Source organism: Bacillus rossius (genome assembly GCF_032445375.1).
Source record: "Bacillus rossius redtenbacheri isolate Brsri chromosome 4 unlocalized genomic scaffold, Brsri_v3 Brsri_v3_scf4_2, whole genome shotgun sequence".
NCBI classification, from domain to species: domain Eukaryota; kingdom Metazoa; phylum Arthropoda; class Insecta; order Phasmatodea; family Bacillidae; genus Bacillus; species Bacillus rossius.
This window is the reverse complement of record NW_026962011.1, coordinates 50,052,311-50,071,717: the sequence shown is the minus strand read 5'-3', so window position 1 is coordinate 50,071,717 and position 19,407 is coordinate 50,052,311. Positions and strand designations below refer to the sequence as shown.

The window sequence follows — 19,407 nt, the reverse complement described above, 5'->3', positions numbered from 1 at the left end:
AGTCTCCTTTGTATTTTCTGATTTTTATATTTGTAAATTTTAATTTAATGACTGAATAATCTCAGTGGAATACTTATTATAGATGACCAGATTTGATTGGGTTATAATTTTGATACTGTGTGAAAGTGAATTTTGATCTGAACTTTGAAGTGAACTTTGAAATGAAATTATTTGTGATTATATGGTAAATTTGTAAGAGTTGTGTTGATTAGCCAGTACACACCAGGAAGAATTTCAAATATCCGAGAGCGTTAGTTTAAAATTTTTAGTCTTGTTTGAACCTCTACGAAGACCAGTCGGGTTTTTACGAATTCCAGATAAAGCAAGCGTTATTTCGAACCAATAGAATTGAGTTCCAATATTAAAGACAATTTTACTTATGAGTACCTAGTTGAAATTAGTAAATTTCACAAGAACAAGTTAAAAATTAATTTAATCGTCAATTGAGCTACGAGTTGTAAGGACGTTACTATCGTCGTACCAAGATATAAGTAGGCTAAGTAATAAGAAGAGGCATAAACTTCAATTTATTCGTAGCGAAAATTGTTTAATGCGAGAACGTTTGGAATTGACTCAAGAAAGGACAAAAAGATGAATACATAAACACAACGAGAACAAGCTGTTATTTATTTATATGTTTTTATTGATTTTTATTTACTTGATTTTTGACTAAATAACTCCCACATACTCGTGAAATAAACAATTGAATTCAAACAAAAAAATATATATATATTCATTATTTTCTTTACATACAAAGCTGAAAACCTAACATATACAACCACCATATAATATTTGATAATATTTGTAACATGAATTCACTGTTCGTTCTAGTTTCTTAGTTCAAATAATTTTGTTGACTTCGAACACTGCTTTAGATATTCCACCTTTGCGTAGTTCTGCAATGGCATTTTCGAACTGACTCAGTGGAAATGTTTTGACTCCAATTCGGTCGAATCTCAAGTATCTGGAATCACAAACAAAAAAAGTTTTTTTTTTTTTTTTTAAGTTTAGGGAGAGAAATATAATTACAGATGATTGTAAGTAACTACATTGCACAAATGATAGACTTTTACCTGTCACCCATTGCTTCTATCAGTCCAATAGCTTTATTGCTGGTATACGGGTTAGTATTCACTGACACGATTTTTATTTCCTTCTTGTAGAGATGGTATGGTGATACACTAAAAAAAAAAAGAACAACTATTTAAATTTGACAAGGAAGACATTATAACTAAGTCAATAACGATGAAGTTCGTTACAATTTATTGGAATGATTATGAAACATCATCCATATCTCAATTACTAATGCATAATTATAAGTTATGTTGAATTTAATAAATCATAAAAATACTTGTTAAAGACCACATCATACTTGGAGATTTTTAATATTGGCTGAAAAAAAAACTAATGTTAAATATGTTCTAATCAGATGTAAGTTTATTTGAGAATAAATAAATTAAGAACATTCAAATAGTAATAATTTTGTGATGTCTTCAAGTTCAGGAAATAACAAAGGAAAAAGTTTACATAGTAACAAATAAACCATAATGTAGTAACATCATCTGCAATGAATTTCTATCGGCATTCCTTAACGACTAACACATTGGCCACAGCAGCTAAGTCTAAAGAAATATTCGATCATTATTCGTAACCCAATAATTTTCTGTGCGCGTATCAGCAGTTTGACACAAAGGACTACAAGAAAATTGTCAGAGTGTAGGTGTGTGGGTGTGTACATACAGGTTGAGTGAGAAATTCTACCTAAGCATTGCATATTATTTTCTTTGCAAATTTCGTCACCAGATATTTGTTAGGTGCTATTTGAAGAAAATAGGACAATAATTATTTTAGTCTTACTACTGTGTGTCATGGTACCACTCCATAAAATTATATTTTGTGTTCTTACAGCTGGGCGATACATACAATTCAATTAAAGCCTATATATCATATTTGAAATATTTTCTCCGTTAAAAAACTTAAGTTAGCAGAAAAATCAACATGGGGGCAGCAGAGCATTTAGCAAGAGTGAGATCCAACACAAAAAATTTACTTTTCAATTTTCAATGGCAGTTCCACTAGATATTTAGAAGTGGATGGGCCAGTAGACCATAGGGTGAGGTTAATCGCCTTTCCAAAATACACTAAGCATTTATCGGTGAAATTTAAAGGGAAATGCAGCTTACAAATATGGCACCTCTCCTACGCGATTGCTTCGTTCCTAAACAAATATAGGAAAAAAAAACTGTACCAGCCAAAAGTTTTGCCGTCTAAGGTCACTTGTTAATCGTTCTTGGGTGTTCGGAACGGCACAGATCATCGTAGCTGACACACTCAGTGGCTAGGATGCACACAGACAAATAGACCAATACTAATCTAAGGGGGAAGTCTTCTTTTCACAGACGAGAGAGCCAAACGTCCGATCGTGAATCTTCGGGTTTATTTTTTTTTCATTGTAACTCATGATAACTAATGGTCAATTAGGTTAGGTTAGCTACATTATAAATACTTTAAAACATTTTGGACGGTTGATTTGGTTAGGATAGCTACATTAAAGATACTGTGAAACCATGTAAACGGTTTCCTAGCCCTGGATAGCTACATATTAAAAGGTATTTGCTAAGAAACCATAAAAATGATTTTACAGTATTTTTAATGTAGCTATACTAACCTAATGTAACCAACCATACACAATGTTATAAAGTATTTATAATGTAGCTAACCTATCCTAATCGACCGCAAAATTTAATGCCACACCGGTTTATACAATGAGATAGAACGAAAAAAAAAAAAAAAGCGAGCATGAACTTCAGGGAACTTCGGGTGTGGCTCTCTCGTCTGTGAAATGAAGGCTTCCCAATCTAAGGTGGCCTCTGAGGTCTCATGTCGTGATACGTGCCCGCAAAACGAAATTTACTCCGCCCAGATGTTTGACACGGCAAATTCCCCATACAATTGTACAGGTTAATAACACACGTTCAGGAACGTCACCAAGATGTTACCAGCTGCGCCGCACCTGATCCTGGCGTCGGGCGGCGCCACGCCGAAGATGCACAGCGTCCCGCCGCAGCTGAGCAGGCTGACGGCCTCCTCTATGGCCGGCGCGTGGCCGCTGCAGTCGATGACGAAGTCCACGCCCCAGCCAGGGTCGCGCCCCTTTTGCCGCAGCTCGCCCGGACTGACGATCTCGTAGCCGGTGTCTGCGCACGAGAGCACACTGGACCACTGTCAGTCCCCAGTCCTGCCCAGCCACTCTGAACTGCGAGCTGAGGCTGATGGCCGTGAGAGCACACTGCACCACTGTCAGTCCCCAGTCCCGCCCGTCCACTCTGCACTGCGAGCTGAGGCTGATGGCCGTGAGAGCACACTGGACCACTGTCAGTCCCCAGTCCTGCCCAGCCACTCTGGACTGCGAGCTGAGGCTGATGGCCGTGAGAGCACACTGGACCACTGTCAGTCGCCAGTCCTGCCCAGCCACTCTGGACTGCGAGCTGAGGCTGATGGCCGTGAGAGCACACTGGACCACTGTCAGTCGCCAGTCCTGCCCAGCCACTCTGGACTGCGAGCTGAGGCTGATGGCCGTGAGAGCACACTGGACCACTGTCAGTCGCCAGTCCTGCCCAGCCACTCTGCACTGCGAGCTGAGGCTGATGGCCGTGAGAGCACACTGGACCACTGTCAGTCCCCAGTCCTGCCCAGCCACTCTGAACTGCGAGCTGAGGCTGATGGCCGTGAGAGCACACTGGACCACTGTCAGTCCCCAGTCCTGCCCGTCCACTCTGCACTGCGAGCTGAGGCTGATGGCCGTGAGAGCACACTGGACCACTGTCAGTCCCCAGTCCTGCCCAGCCACTCTGAACTGCGAGCTGAGGCTGATGGCCGTGAGAGCACACTGGACCACTGTCAGTCCCCAGTCCTGCCCAGCCACTCTGAACTGCGAGCTGAGGCTGATGGCCGTGAGAGCACACTGGACCACTGTCAACCGCCAGTCCTGCCCGTCCACTCTGCACTGCGAGCTGGGGCTGATGGCCGTGAGAGCACACTGGACCACTGTCAGTCCCCAGTCCTGCCCGTCCACTCTGCACTGCGAGCTGGGGCTGATGGCCGTGAGAGCACACTGGACCACTGTCAGTCGCCAGTCCCGCCCAGCCACTCTGCACTGCGAGCTGAGGCTGATGGCCGTGAGAGCACACTGGACCACTGTCAGTCCCCAGTCCTGCCCAGCCACTCTGAACTGCGAGCTGAGGCTGATGGCCGTGAGAGCACACTGGACCACTGTCAGTCGCCAGTCCCGCCCAGCCACTCTGCACTGCGAGCTGAGGCTGATGGCCGTGAGAGCACACTGGACCACTGTCAGTCCCCAGTCCTGCCCAGCCACTCTGGACTGCGAGCTGAGGCTGATGGCCGTGAGAGCACACTGGACCACTGTCAGTCCCCAGTCCTGCCCAGCCACTCTGAACTGCGAGCTGAGGCTGATGGCCGTGAGAGCACACTGGACCACTGTCAGTCGCCAGTCCTGCCCGTCCACTCTGCACTGCGAGCTGGGGCTGATGGCCGTGATAGCACACTGGACCACTGTCAGTCCCCAGTCCTGCCCGTCCACTCTGCACTGCGAGCTGGGGCTGATGGCCGTGAGAGCACACTGGACCACTGTCAGTCCCCAGTCCTGCCCAGCCACTCTGAACTGCGAGCTGAGGCTGATGGCCGTGAGAGCACACTGGACCACTGTCAGTCCCCAGTCCTGCCCGTCCACTCTGGACTGCGAGCTGAGGCTGATGGCCGTGAGAGCACACTGGACCACTGTCAGTCCCCAGTCCTGCCCGTCCACTCTGCACTGCGAGCTGGGGCTGATGGCCGTGAGAGCACACTGGACCACTGTCAGTCGCCAGTCCTGCCCGTCCACTCTGCACTGCGAGCTGGGGCTGATGGCCGTGAGAGCACACTGGACCACTGTCAGTCCCCAGTCCTGCCCGTCCACTCTGCACTGCGAGCTGGGGCTGATGGCCGTGAGAGCACACTGGACCACTGTCAGTCCCCAGTCCTGCCCAGCCACTCTGAACTGCGAGCTGAGGCTGATGGCCGTGAGAGCACACTGGACCACTGTCAGTCCCCAGTCCTGCCCGTCCACTCTGGACTGCGAGCTGAGGCTGATGGCCGTGAGAGCACACTGGACCACTGTCAGTCCCCAGTCCTGCCCGTCCACTCTGCACTGCGAGCTGGGGCTGATGGCCGTGAGAGCACACTGGACCACTGTCAGTCCCCAGTCCTGCCCAGCCACTCTGGACTGCGAGCTGAGGCTGATGGCCGTGAGACCACACTGGACCACTGTCAGTCCCCAGTCCTGCCCAGCCACTCTGGACTGCGAGCTGAGGCTGATGGCCGTGAGAGCACACTGGACCACTGTCAGTCCCCAGTCCTGCCCAGCCACTCTGCACTGCGAGCTGAGGCTGATGGCCGTGAGAGCACACTGGACCACTGTCAGTCCCCAGTCCTGCCCGTCCACTCTGCACTGCGAGCTGAGGCTGATGGCCGTGAGAGCACACTGGACCACTGTCAGTCCCCAGTCCTGCCCAGCCACTCTGAACTGCGAGCTGAGGCTGATGGCCGTGAGAGCACACTGGACCACTGTCAGTCCCCAGTCCTGCCCGTCCACTCTGCACTGCGAGCTGAGGCTGATGGCCGTGAGAGCACACTGGACCACTGTCAGTCCCCAGTCCTGCCCAGCCACTCTGAACTGCGAGCTGAGGCTGATGGCCGTGAGAGCACACTGGACCACTGTCAGTCCCCAGTCCTGCCCGTCCACTCTGCACTGCGAGCTGAGGCTGATGGCCGTGAGAGCACACTGGACCACTGTCAGTCCCCAGTCCTGCCCGTCCACTCTGCACTGCGAGCTGAGGCTGATGGCCGTGAGAGCACACTGAACCACTGTCAGTCCCCAGTCCTGCCCAGCCACTCTGGACTGCGAGCTGAGGCTGATGGCCGTGAGAGCACACTGGACCACTGTCAGTCCCCAGTCCTGCCCGTCCACTCTGCACTGCGAGCTGGGGCTGATGACCGTGAGAGCACACTGGACCACTGTCAGTCCCCAGTCCTGCCCAGCCACTCTGAACTGCGAGCTGAGGCTGATGGCCGTGAGAGCACACTGGACCACTGTCAGTCCCCAGTCCTGCCCAGCCACTCTGGACTGCGAGCTGAGGCTGATGGCCGTGAGAGCACACTGGACCACTGTCAGTCCCCAGTCCTGCCCAGCCACTCTGGACTGCGAGCTGAGGCTGATGGCCGTGAGAGCACACTGGACCACTGTCAGTCCCCAGTCCTGCCCAGCCACTCTGGACTGCGAATTGAGGCTGATGGCCGTGAGAGCACACTGGACCACTGTCAGTCCCCAGTCCCGCCCGTCCACTCTGCACTGCGAGCTGGGGCTGATGGCCGTGAGAGCACACTGGACCACTGTCAGTCCCCAGTCCTGCCCAGCCACTCTGGACTGCGAGCTGAGGCTGATGGCCGTGAGAGCACACTGGACCACTGTCAGTCCCCAGTCCTGCCCAGCCACTCTGGACTGCGAGCTGAGGCTGATGGCCGTGAGAGCACACTGGACCACTGTCAGTCCCCAGTCCCGCCCGTCCACTCTGCACTGCGAGCTGGGGCTGATGGCCGTGAGAGCACACTGGACCACTGTCAGTCGCCAGTCCCGCCCGTCCACTCTGCACTGCGAGCTGAGGCTGATGGCCGTGAGAGCACACTGGACCACTGTCAGTCCCCAGTCCTGCCCAGCCACTCTGGACTGCGAGCTGAGGCTGATGGCCGTGAGAGCACACTGGACCACTGTCAGTCCCCAGTCCTGCCCAGCCACTCTGCACTGGGAGCTGAGGCTGATGGCCGTGAGAGCACACTGGACCACTGTCAGTCCCCAGTCCTGCCCAGCCACTCTGGACTGCGAGCTGAGGCTGATGGCCGTGAGAGCACACTGGACCACTGTCAGTCCCCAGTCCTGCCCAGCCACTCTGCACTGGGAGCTGAGGCTGATGGCCGTGAGAGCAAACTGGACCACTGTCAGTCCCCAGTCCTGCCCAGCCACTCTGGACTGCGAGCTGAGGCTGATGGCCGTGAGAGCACACTGGACCACTGTCAGTCCCCAGTCCTGCCCGTCCACTCTGCACTGCGAGCTGAGGCTGATGGCCGTGAGAGCACACTGGACCACTGTCAGTCCCCAGTCCTGCCCAGCCACTCTGGACTGCGAGCTGAGGCTGATGGCCGTGAGAGCACACTGGACCACTGTCAGTCCCCAGTCCTGCCCGTCCACTCTGCACTGCGAGCTGAGGCTGATGGCCGTGAGAGCACACTGGACCACTGTCAGTCCCCAGTCCTGCCCAGCCACTCTGGACTGCGAGCTGAGGCTGATGGCCGTGAGAGCACACTGGACCACTGTCAGTCCCCAGTCCTGCCCGTCCACTCTGCACTGCGAGCTGAGGCTGATGGCCGTGAGAGCACACTGGACCACTGTCAGTCCCCAGTCCTGCCCGTCCACTCTGCACTGCGAGCTGAGGCTGATGGCCGTGAGAGCACACTGGACCACTGTCAGTCCCCAGTCCTGCCCGTCCACTCTGGACTGCGAGCTGGGGCTGATGGCCGTGAGAGCACACTGGACCACTGTCAGTCCCCAGTCCCGCCCGTCCACTCTGCACTGCGAGCTGGGGCTGATGGCCGTGAGAGCACACTGGACCACTGTCAGTCCCCAGTCCCGCCCGTCCACTCTGCACTGCGAGCTGGGGCTGATGGCCGTGAGAACACACTGGACCACTGTCAGTCCCCAGTCCCGCCCGTCCACTCTGCACTGCGAGCTGGGGCTGATGGCCGTGAGAGCACACTGGACCACTGTCAGTCCCCAGTCCTGCCCGTCCACTCTGGACTGCGAGCTGAGGCTGATGGCCGTGAGAGCACACTGGACCACTGTCAGTCGCCAGTCCTGCCCAGCCACTCTGGACTGCGAGCTGAGGCTGATGGCCGTGAGAGCACACTGGACCACTGTCAGTCCCCAGTCCTGCCCAGCCACTCTGGACTGCGAGCTGAGGCTGATGGCCGTGAGAGCACACTGGACCACTGTCAGTCGCCAGTCCTGCCCGTCCACTCTGCACTGCGAGCTGGGACTGATGGCCGTGAGAGCACACTGGACCACTGTCAGTCGCCAGTCCTGCCCAGCCACTCTGGACTGCGAGCTGAGGCTGATGGCCGTGAGAGCACACTGGACCACTGTCAGTCCCCAGTCCTGCCCGTCCACTCTGGACTGCGAGCTGGGGCTGATGGCCGTGAGAGCACACTGGACCACTGTCAGTCGCCAGTCCTGCCCAGCCACTCTGGACTGCGAGCTGAGGCTGATGGCCGTGAGAGCACACTGGACCACTGTCAGTCCCCAGTCCTGCCCGTCCACTCTGGACTGCGAGCTGGGGCTGATGGCCGTGAGAGCACACTGGACCACTGTCAGTCGCCAGTCCTGCCCAGCCACTCTGGACTGCGAGCTGGGGCTGATGGCCGTGAGAGCACACTGGACCACTGTCAGTCCCCAGTCCTGCCCGTCCACTCTGGACTGCGAGCTGAGGCTGATGGCCGTGAGAGCACACTGGACCACTGTCAGTCCCCAGTCCTGCCCGTCCACTCTGGACTGCGAGCTGGGGCTGATGGCCGTGAGAGCACACTGGACCACTGTCAGTCGCCAGTCCTGCCCAGCCACTCTGGACTGCGAGCTGAGGCTGATGGCCGTGAGAGCACACTGGACCACTGTCAGTCCCCAGTCCTGCCCGTCCACTCTGGACTGCGAGCTGAGGCTGATGGCCGTGAGAGCACACTGGACCACTGTCAGTCGCCAGTCCTGCCCAGCCACTCTGGACTGCGAGCTGAGGCTGATGGCCGTGAGAGCACACTGGACCACTGTCAGTCCCCAGTCCTGCCCAGCCACTCTGGACTGCGAGCTGAGGCTGATGGCCGTGAGAGCACACTGGACCACTGTCAGTCGCCAGTCCTGCCCGTCCACTCTGCACTGCGAGCTGGGGCTGATGGCCGTGAGAGCACACTGGACCACTGTCAGTCGCCAGTCCTGCCCAGCCACTCTGGACTGCGAGCTGAGGCTGATGGCCGTGAGAGCACACTGGACCACTGTCAGTCCCCAGTCCTGCCCGTCCACTCTGGACTGCGAGCTGGGGCTGATGGCCGTGAGAGCACACTGGACCACTGTCAGTCCCCAGTCCTGCCCGTCCACTCTGGACTGCGAGCTGGGGCTGATGGCTGTGAGAGCACACTGGACCACTGTCAGTCGCCAGTCCTGCCCGTCCACTCTGCACTGCGAGCTGGGGCTGATGGCCGTGAGAGCACACTGGACCACTGTCAGTCGCCAGTCCTGCCCAGCCACTCTGGACTGCGAGCTGAGGCTGATGGCCGTGAGAGCACACTGGACCACTGTCAGTCCCCAGTCCTGCCCAGCCACTCTGCACTGCGAGCTGAGGCTGATGGCCGTGAGAGCACACTGGACCACTGTCAGTCCCCAGTCCTGCCCGTCCACTCTGCACTGCGAGCTGGGGCTGATGGCCGTGAGAGCACACTGGACCACTGTCAGTCCCCAGTCCTGCCCAGCCACTCTGGACTGCGAGCTGAGGCTGATGGCCGTGAGAGCACACTGGACCACTGTCAGTCCCCAGTCCTGCCCAGCCACTCTGGACTGCGAGCTGGGGCTGATGGCCGTGAGAGCACACTGGACCACTGTCAGTCCCCAGTCCCGCCCGTCCACTCTGGACTGCGAGCTGAGGCTGATGGCCGTGACAGAGCCCGCAACTTACAACAAGAAAGAAGAACTCCTTTCTTGAAAAAATATAAATAATATAGTGTGTGCACAATAAGAAAGCATGTTTGAATTCAGGAATCCTCTGGAACAGGAGCTCCAGCGATTTTATTCCCTTCCTTAGTTGAATCTCATTTTGTTAAGACATGTTTACAGCTCTTATTCAGACATTCAATTTGCAATATTTTTGAAGCCTTTAAAAGGCCATGATATATCAAAGTGCCAAATAAATTATTAAATATTCATTTGGATAAGAAATGTTGTTTATATAAATGCAGAAAATAAGTACTTATGGCTAATGTTTCTTAATACCATAATAAATGTAAAAACATCATAATTTTAATTATAAAAAATAAATTAAATTAGTGGAAATATAAAGTATTTTGTTGGGTCAAATCTCCATATGGGCTTGAGATGGTTAAATCATTTTTGCATGACAAAGAAGAAAAAATGAAGCTGCACCGTTACGTCGTGTTGTTGATATATTTACTCCCATGTGCAGAAAATTATTATCTATAACCCCTCGTCTCTTCCTCGCTTTCTCGTCACTAGAGAGCATCACATCCCTCTTAGTTAATAATGTTACAACTTGCACACTACAAGTCCATCCGTATATATATTTTAACTCTGTTACTTAGTATCATATGAAAGGAAGGAAAAAAAAAGCCTGAACAAGCAGTTTGTAGATTGTCCTCATTTTCGTCTGTTCAATGACTCCTTCTATTTCGATATGTTTATGTGTTATCATTAGAGTCACGGAATTTTCGCGCATTCATTTAGTCGCAAGCTAGAATGCAAACCTCCACACTGTCGCACTGTGTTCATGATTGGACCGCAGTTATTTGGACACGCCCCTCTACGACCGTGAGCCAACGATGTCCAGCTAGGAGAGAAGTAAGCGAATCAGGTAGTGCCAAATAACAAGAATAAAAATGTTCTCGCTAAGAAATCAACCAATGGGAAAGTAAACATGGGTAGAGCACACCTATAACTTTGAATTCTCTCCTGAGGCCAGAGGAATCCTCGAAATTTCCGGGACTCTAGTTATCATTGATTTAATTCCTTCTGCATAATTGTTTGCACAATTCTTTGTCTTCACAGTCGCATTTTTTTTAAAATGAATGTCATTGCAGCAATAAACTTTGCTTGATTTCTGGGTTTGTGTGAAATTTTTTTTTGACCCCCGTGCTTTTTGCTACGTTCAGAAAAGTATTGAAATTGAGAAGGTTCAGGATCTTCCACCCAATAAACATTTCGATCGTTCCCCGGAACACGCGGCTGATACTCGCCTAGCTTGTGGAGCGCCTTCCTGCGCGCCTCACTCGGCTCGCTGACGATGACCTTCCTGTGTCCCTGGTGGTGCAGCGCGCAGGCCCACAGGTTGCCGATGATGCCCGCCCCCTGGATGAGTATAGCGGACCCCACCGGCATGGGCCCCACCAGGTCCAAGCCATGACACAGGCACGACAGGGGCTCCATCAGGCAAGCTGCGCACATCATTGGAAACTGTATAAGAGGTCAAAAGAAAACACATTGGTGCCATTTTGCAAGCTTGACACGTCAGTTCATTGTTTAAAAATTGTAGTAAATTTGCGGACTTTTCAACGTACAATACCTCAAATAAACAAAGAATATTTTTTAGTACCTGGTTCCAGATAACTATGTTTTCATTTAAATTTCGCTGGATTTCAAGTTTCTGAGATCTTTGTTCCAAATTAGACACGCGGAACAGGCACGTGGAAGACAGAAGAGAGTGTGTGTACTGTGGGTTATCCAGGAAAATTCTTCTGGCATTATGATAAAGCAAAGTAAACTCAGTAGCCATGAATTTACGAATGTATTAGTAAAATTTGCAAAAATCCCTTGATGTTAGCCTGATTGAAAAAAAAATCTAGTTGAAAGCGGTCAACAGTGCATTGACAAGAAAATTACACAGATTTTTACAAACCTTGCACTCAGGAATAAACAACAGTAAAGCCGTTGGAATTAAAGGAGGCTTGAAACTCGACGTCTTGTCAAAATCGTGGTCGCTGGAGTTGAAAACGCTGAAGTTACGACGGTGCGGATGAGTGAGGTGAAAGGGGAACACACCGAGAAGTCCAGGTCGGGAAGTGCAGTGAGCTGACCTGATGCCATCTGACGGGACAAGCCGATGCCAGGCCTCGCACAGGCGACATCCAGTGGGAGGGGACGGAAGTGCTGGAGGGACAACTCCTCGGAGGGGACTCCTCACCTTGCTTCAGCGTGATGATGTCGGGCAGTTTGAGGACCTGTGTCTCAGGAGCCGAGCAGAACTCTGCCCAGCCCCCGTCGCGCCACAGCCCGATGGTGTTGTTGATGCCGCCCGTCTCGCAGAAGTGGTAGTTCCCGTCGTGGCACACCTTGCACTTGTCGCAGCCGCTGCGAAGGAAGACAATCCCCGTGTAATAAAGACCAGAGAAATGCGCAGTTCGGGTTCGCGCCGTGGAAACGTCAGGATGAATTCACAATTTCTACGGGGCATTCAAATTTCGCGAAAAGATTCCGAGACTAGCTGAAAGTTAAAACACTGTAGCATCGTCTGCGTTTCTTAATTGGGTGAGTTTCTTTCAGGTCAATGTAGAATTTTACAACACCAATCACCGTGAGTCAGTGCGGAAGCAAACAAGTCCTGATTGGCCCGGTCAAATAAGGCATTGACTTATCTCGCAGACGGCCGCCAATCACAAGGAAGAAACCATCGTTACGGGTATACTTTGTTGCAGTCTAATAGGCGCTCAGATTTATTCGCGAAAAATGCCTGCCCCTAACAATTTCATATTAATATGCAATTGAACTACCAATATCTTTGATACAATGTTCACGCAGAGTAGTAAAATGGTTACAGAACATATACCTAATTCACAAGTTTATAGCATGATCGCATCGCGAATAATTTTGTAACAATCACGTGCATGCTCCTACACTGGTACAATGACGTCACAGGCAAAACAAAACAAATACTGCGCGACAAACACGTACAGACATGATATCTCCGTTGACGCATTATCAGACTCTTTGTTTAAGGCAATTCAAATCCGACGTATTTGGTCGCACAAGATAGTTCGACCGACTACAACTGTAACACGCGAATATAAGTTTTAACATCAATAATGCACCTCCAGGATATAATACAAAAATGTTTTATACAAAATCATGATGTAATGCAATAATTCGAGCTCTTGTTGACTTTTTGGTCATTGGAGACGACGAGGGTTATGATATGATAAAGGAGCATTGACTGAATGAAGTGGTGGTAAAGGGGAGTACCCCGATGAAATTTCACCGGATCACGGCAAAATCCATCACCTTACCCACTCGAGAAAATTCCGGATGTGACGCAGCCAGAGATCGGACCTGGATCCCTTTGGTTGGAGGCGAGAGCATGACCAGTCGACGGTTCCAAAACCATTGGGTGTTTAATGTAACAATTTTGCTAGCTTCTTGTTAACTCCTTGCATGGCTTGCCGAAATAACCTCACGCATATGCTGAGGTGGACTGAGTCTTTCAATAGACCATGGGCGATTCTTTACCCGACGTCACTGATTTGTTTCGTGTGATCCCGCGCTAAATGACTCTGGTGTTGACGGGACGCAAAGCTCAATTTAAAAAAATCTATCTCTAACCTTGCTTGTCAGAGATATTTATCAGATTTTCTTAGCACGCATCAAACTTTCGTATAAGATATCGATGGATAAGCGCAAAAAAGGTTGTATTTACATTTTGGTTGATTTTGAACTTTCGGAGTTCCTAAATCATCAAAGTCATTTTTTAAGCTTGTGTCCATCCAACTAAACATTAGGTCTGGAAAATTTTAGGTGTTATTTTAGTGTTTTTACTACACGCACTCGTACAAAGGTGTTCATGAATATTCAAGTCAGTATATATCGAAACTATAAAAGTGGACAAAAAATGTTTGTGCACAAAGCCATCGATAGGTACATGGAAACCATAGCCCATGGTGTAACTTTATGCCTAAGTAGTTTGTGTCAGAGGCGTCCCCAGTGTTATCTCCGATTATTCAAAAGTAACGAGTCACGTTTGATACGTACCTGTTTGGATCAATCGAAACCTTGTCGCCGACTTTGATGCTGGTGACATTGCTTCCCACGGCTTGCACCACGCCACTGAACTCATGGCCCAAGGTCACAGGTGCGTTATTCCTGGCCGGGAATGAACCCTGAAACAAACGAAAGTTAGAAGCATCACGTCTATATGCCCACGTCAACACATACGCGTTTCTTTACTATTGAAGTATCGATACACACTATCTTCTCTACCATTGAAGTATCGACATACTTGCTTCTTTACTATTGAAGTATATTGAAGTTTCGACACATAATCGCTTCTTTTTTTTTTGAAGTATCGACTTTATAACTGAAGTATCGACACACACTCGTTTCTTTACTTTGTGTCTTTTGCTAACTGCTTTGTGGTCCATAGGGTATTGTAACTAAACGTTTGTATATAGTATTTTATTGTTACTAATCCTATTTTGCTATTAATTTTATTCACTCAAACTAACTTTATATTAATGAATCTATACCTTCCTGCCTGAAAGCATATTTATTTGTAATTTGAAGAACTATTGCAGTATTTGAAGAAAAGTCATAATTTATCGTTAAATAAAAGCTTTACTTAAATTTAATGGTACAGTGTATACATAACTAACCTATATCTATCGTCTGGTTAATAAGATGAAGCTTGTAGGATTCATATTATCCAAAGTGCTATTTAAAAGGCTGAATATCAGCTGTACGTAACTGTTTCAATTCCTGCATCAAGTATTCATCTTTGGGCTTTGACTTACGGTGCCAATGGCACTATCTAAATCAGTAAATCAGTTGATGTAAATTAAATTCTCATTCCTTCCTTAAAATTTAGAAAATGCGTGTTTGTAAATTGTCACAGTTGATGTTTAAATATTATGTGCAAAATGTTTATGCCAAGCCACACGTAGTCGAGAATTCTATATACAAACAAACCTCAAAGAGCGGGAGGGGGGGGCGAGGGGGGGGGGGGGGAGGAGGATAAATGCTACGCGGTGCCCTTCGGCCACTGCTGTGATGTCACGGACAGTTTCCCCTTCTTATTATCTCCCACCACTCTACGACAGAGAATCCTAACATTCACTGACATTGAGTCACTCAATCTGTGTTCTTACAGGCTATTTATTGCTGTTAACAAATTTTATATATATATATATATATATATATATATATATATATATATATATATATATATTGGAGGGTACGTTTTATCACATCTAGGAGATTTTATATAATAAATAATAGTTTAAAAAACTAAAAAAACACGCTTTATGTAGAAAACCAAACTAAAAAATAGAAAACAAATTTGAATTAAGAATAGTGTAATTTTTTTTATAAATATAAATTAATAATAGCGTAAATAATAAAATAATGTATTTTATTTTAAAAAAAAGCGTGGGGTGCATGGTGTTAATAGTTATAAATATTTAATTGACAGATATGAGTAGAAGTTTTATCATTTCGATAATATCTTAAAAATTATATAAATTGACAAAAATCTTATTTTGCAAATTGATTAATGGAATAATCTTATCAAATTAGTGTATTGTCATCGGTCCTCGATAAATCTACAAAGTTTCAATGAAATCTGGCCGTTTAAAGTGGGTCAAAATCGCACCCAAAGGAGTCGGTTACAAACATGCAAACAAACATACAGGTGAAGCTAATATAAAGCGTGTAAAAATAAAAGTTTTTATATTAGGTTAGCGACTATTAATATATTCTAAAATTGTCAAAATGTATGTATTCTTATAAAATTATTATTTATAAATCCCGACCACGAAGTCGCACCACCGAACGGGATCCTCGGGAGATGGAAACAGTCGGGGCGCGCGACTCTGCCTCAGTGAGCGCTCCGGGAGGGTCGGCCAAGGAGGTCGCACACCGCGTGTGATCTCCTTGGCGAGGCGGACATAAGTCACAAATAAGGGTTTCCCCCCCTTTTCTTTGGTAACCCAGCGCTCTTAGCAATAAGCCCTACCGCCCTGGGGCCCCCACGGGCGTGGATGCGGATACGCCGCATACGCAACCAGGAAGAGCGTTAGAGCTTTTGGCTATGCAAAGGGACTGAGGCTACTCATCTCAGTTTATGCACCACCTCCGGCCCCCTACTCCACTCAGCTCACCAGCAAGTTGGATGCTCCCTTAGCCCTCCGGAGTCATCACTTCTGGCGCCTACTCCAGTCTCCCGATCTCACGCTGGGACTGACCTCGATGACGTGCAGGTCGGTGCCGCAGATGCCCGAGTAGGCCACCTTGACCAGCACGTGGTCGTCGGGCGGCGCTGGCACCGGCAGCTGCTGCAGCTGCAGCTGCGAGCTGCGCGCGTCCCACTGCACCGCCTTCATGCTGCCCGCCATGCCCGCGCCTGGTTCACAACAACACCTTCATGCTGCCTGGTTCACAACAACACCTTCATGCTGCCTGGTTCACAACAACACCTTCATGCTGCCCGGCATGCCCGCGCCTGGTTCACAACAACACCTTCATGCTGCCTGGTTCACAACAACACCTTCATGCTGCCTGGTTCACAACAACACCTTCATGCTGCCTGGTTCACAACAACACCTTCATGTTGCCCGGCATGCCCGCGCCTGGTTCACAACAACACCTTCATGCTGCCTGGTTCACAACAACACCTTCATGCTGCCCTGCATGCCCGCGCCTGGTTCACACGAGCGCGCCGAGGTCACTACACCGCCACACGGCGATGTCCTGGCTAGATTTGACACCGTTGCTGCGTGGAGGGGATTATGATGGCGAGGACACCTTGCAAGGACAGTGTTACCCAAACTTTTTTTTTGTGTGTTTAATTGATATTTGTTTTTTGTATTGACTTTGCCATTTAAGTGACAATCGACATGATGTTAACCGCCTGAAGCAGGCACTGCATGGATGGAACAGGTACAGACCTGTTGTTGCGGCCAGCCTGAGCAATGCGTGAGGTGATAAGAGATGGGGTACGGAGCAGCGTCGGAATGAATTGTTTGGGGAAACAGGAGCACCCTGAGAAAACTCACGAGCCTCGAGTACGTCCACCACTTTCACCACTTGCGAAAATCCGATTTCGACCCCGCCGGGAATCTAAACCCGGTCGACTTGCAATGAGACGAGTGTTGTGACCACTCAGCCACTGCGCATCACGTTGACTTTGTCATTCTTGTGACAAATTTATACTATGCAAATTCACACCCATACCTTAACCGGGACTTTACCAAGAACCGACCACACCGAAAACCAACATGCATCCAACTGCAATACCGAGCTCAACTTGCACGATGATTATTATATCGTAACAGAATCTGTCTGGTTAAGAATAAACGATTTTTACTTGTCACGATGTGCATACGGTATCTGTTTGCGTGTGCAGACAAGAAAGTGTGATAGTTAACTGCTTCAAGCCGAATGTGTGACATCTTATATGACACTAAAGTTTTGGAAAATACAGTTTATCTTTTATGAAAACTTATGAAAATGAAAATATTTTATATTGATTAGGTTTGTTGTTTCAATAAGTTAGGTGATGTGCGGGCACACTACAAACTATATAAGAATAAGCTCGTCTCCTTTGATCGCTAGACAAGTTGAAAACAGTACTTAAATACCGATAAAGGGGTGACTAAAATAGCTATTTATTTATGGAAAATAAAATATTTATTTTTACGTGTTTACATTAATTGCTTTGACATTAATAACTGATTTGATATTTGGTATGTGTATCTACTCTTATTATAAAATTAAATTATAAATTAAATTTGACCTGTTGTCTGAGAATCATTCTAAGCCTATAATATAATGTATTTTATTTCTTCGTGATTTGAAATTTGTAATTATTAAATGTGTTATTGTGCAAAACAAAAATGTGAATGATTGATGGGAAGCTACATGACTTGAAAATCATACTTCATTGATGTTATCATTTTTGCCTGCTTTTTATTAATATGTCAGAAACTAAAAATGTCCTCCGGTTCACAAACAAAGTAATATTAATCACAAATTTTACCCCGGCTTATCTACGGTAATTCGCAGTCCGAAAGTTTAGCAGAAACTAGAATAACAAATAACCACACAAAACATCATTTAAAATTAAATAAACTGTATACTAATAACTAGAGACCCGAAAAATTCGCGGGTTCAATGACCTCCAGGATAGACTCCAATACCCTCTACACACTCGGGCAAATGCCAACTGTTCATTGGCTGCTGACTTGTGAGTCGTCTCGACTGGGTGGCCTGTGATTCGACACTTCTATGAGTGAGGGTCTCTAATTGGCCGCCAGTCCTCCAGATTAACAGTGAACCAATGGCATGAGCAGCACTAGGGTATAATTGTTGGAATTTTAGCATAACACGAAATGAACCCGCGAATTTTCCGGGTCTCTACTAATAACCTTACTAAAACGCAGCTTAAGAGTAATACAGTAATTACATAATTTACTTGTAGAGATAGCTGAACTAGGTATGAAACTTAAGTAATAATTACGAACACAAGCGCAGCGCGCACTTGTGACTCATCAGTAGGGGCAAGGCATTTTTCGCGAATAAATCTGAGCGCCTATTAGACTGCAACAAAGTGTACCCGTACCTGTGGTTTCTTCCTCGTGATTGGCGGCCGTCTGCGAGATAAGTCAATGCCTTATTTGACCGGGCCAATCAGGACTTGTTTGCTTCCGCACTGGCTCACGGTGATTGGTGTTGTGAAAATCTACGTCGACCTGTAAGAAACTCGCCCAATTAAGAAACACAGACGGTGCTGCAGTGTTTTAACTTTCAGCGAGTCTCGGAATTTTTTTCGTGAAATTTGCGTGCCCCTAGCGAACAGCCGTTGCCTGTTCGTACAACCTGGAAGCTGTGCACGTCGAGCTGGATCGCTGCGGCGCAGAAGACTGCCGAGATGCTAGAGACTGCCGAGATGCTGATTGCTAGGAGGAAGCTAGACGACCGCACTCGAAGGTCACCTCTGACGCTAACCACAGCGTCCACTTCTCGCCTAGTCAGCTCGTTTGCCAACTGAACCGGCGGGAGAGCTAACGACCAACGTCAACGTCGGTGTCGACGTCAACAGGCGAGCTGTCGACGCGCAGTTGAGGGGAAATAAGGCCAAACGCAGTAAACAAAGAAGACCACGCACGTTCGTACACATCACCGCCCGGCGGACACGGAGTGAAAACAGCCTGCCACACTCACTCCAATATTCTTGTAGGAAAGAGTGTGGGTGTGTACTGTTGCGCCCATCGGCTCTTCAAGCCCCGCCAGGAATTGCAGCGTGTGCCTTGCGCGGGGTTGAATATCTTGTGGACGAACTGTACACAGCGGAAGGTGACCAGACAAAATTTTGACAAAAATAAATTTTCATTAAAAAAAAAAATTGGTTGTCTGTAAAGTCGGTTTACGGACGATAGTTTAACGTGACAAAGTCATAAAACATCGATGAAACGATTGATCCAGAAGAAAAGGAAATATCATATTCGGCCTGAGACTGAGCCGTAATAGGTTTTTGCAACCAAACCATT

At 48.4% G+C, this 19,407-nt stretch overlaps 1 protein-coding gene across 3 annotated transcripts; it reads right to left on the bottom strand.

Moving 5' to 3' along the window:
- Window positions 1-625: 625 nt before the first annotated feature.
- Window positions 626-18,933, bottom strand: LOC134542380 (D-altritol 5-dehydrogenase-like). Of its 3 annotated transcripts, XM_063386567.1 has the most exons (9): window positions 18,737-18,933; window positions 18,480-18,609; window positions 16,105-16,262; window positions 13,898-14,025; window positions 12,060-12,226; window positions 11,116-11,313; window positions 3,014-3,197; window positions 1,074-1,181; window positions 626-964 (listed from the first exon to the last, which is right to left on the bottom strand). In XM_063386567.1, exons 3-9 carry the CDS (start codon window positions 16,252-16,254, stop codon window positions 841-843), a joined length of 1,059 nt encoding a protein of 352 aa, XP_063242637.1. In that variant the 5' UTR covers window positions 16,255-16,262; window positions 18,480-18,609; window positions 18,737-18,933; the 3' UTR covers window positions 626-840. The 3 variants fall into 3 exon arrangements, with proteins under 3 accessions (XP_063242637.1, XP_063242636.1, XP_063242638.1); XM_063386566.1 differs by having other exon boundaries at window positions 18,480-18,933; XM_063386568.1 differs by lacking the exon at window positions 18,480-18,609 and having other exon boundaries at window positions 18,737-18,904.
- Window positions 18,934-19,407: the final 474 nt, after the last annotated feature.

Bases quoted from the DNA above. Each gene is read 5' to 3' on its own strand.
- LOC134542380 (XM_063386566.1), bottom strand. From the start codon at position 16,254: ATGGCGGGCAGCATGAAGGCGGTGCAGTGGGACGCGCGCAGCTCGCAG. The intron at 14,026-16,104 runs GTCAGTCCCAGC...CGTTTGTTTCAG, and splicing joins CCGACCTGCACGTCATCGAG to GGTTCATTCCCGGCCAGGAA. The intron at 1,182-3,013 runs GTGCGGCGCAGC...TTTTTTTTTTAG, and splicing joins CCGCCCGACGCCAGGATCAG to TGTATCACCATACCATCTCT.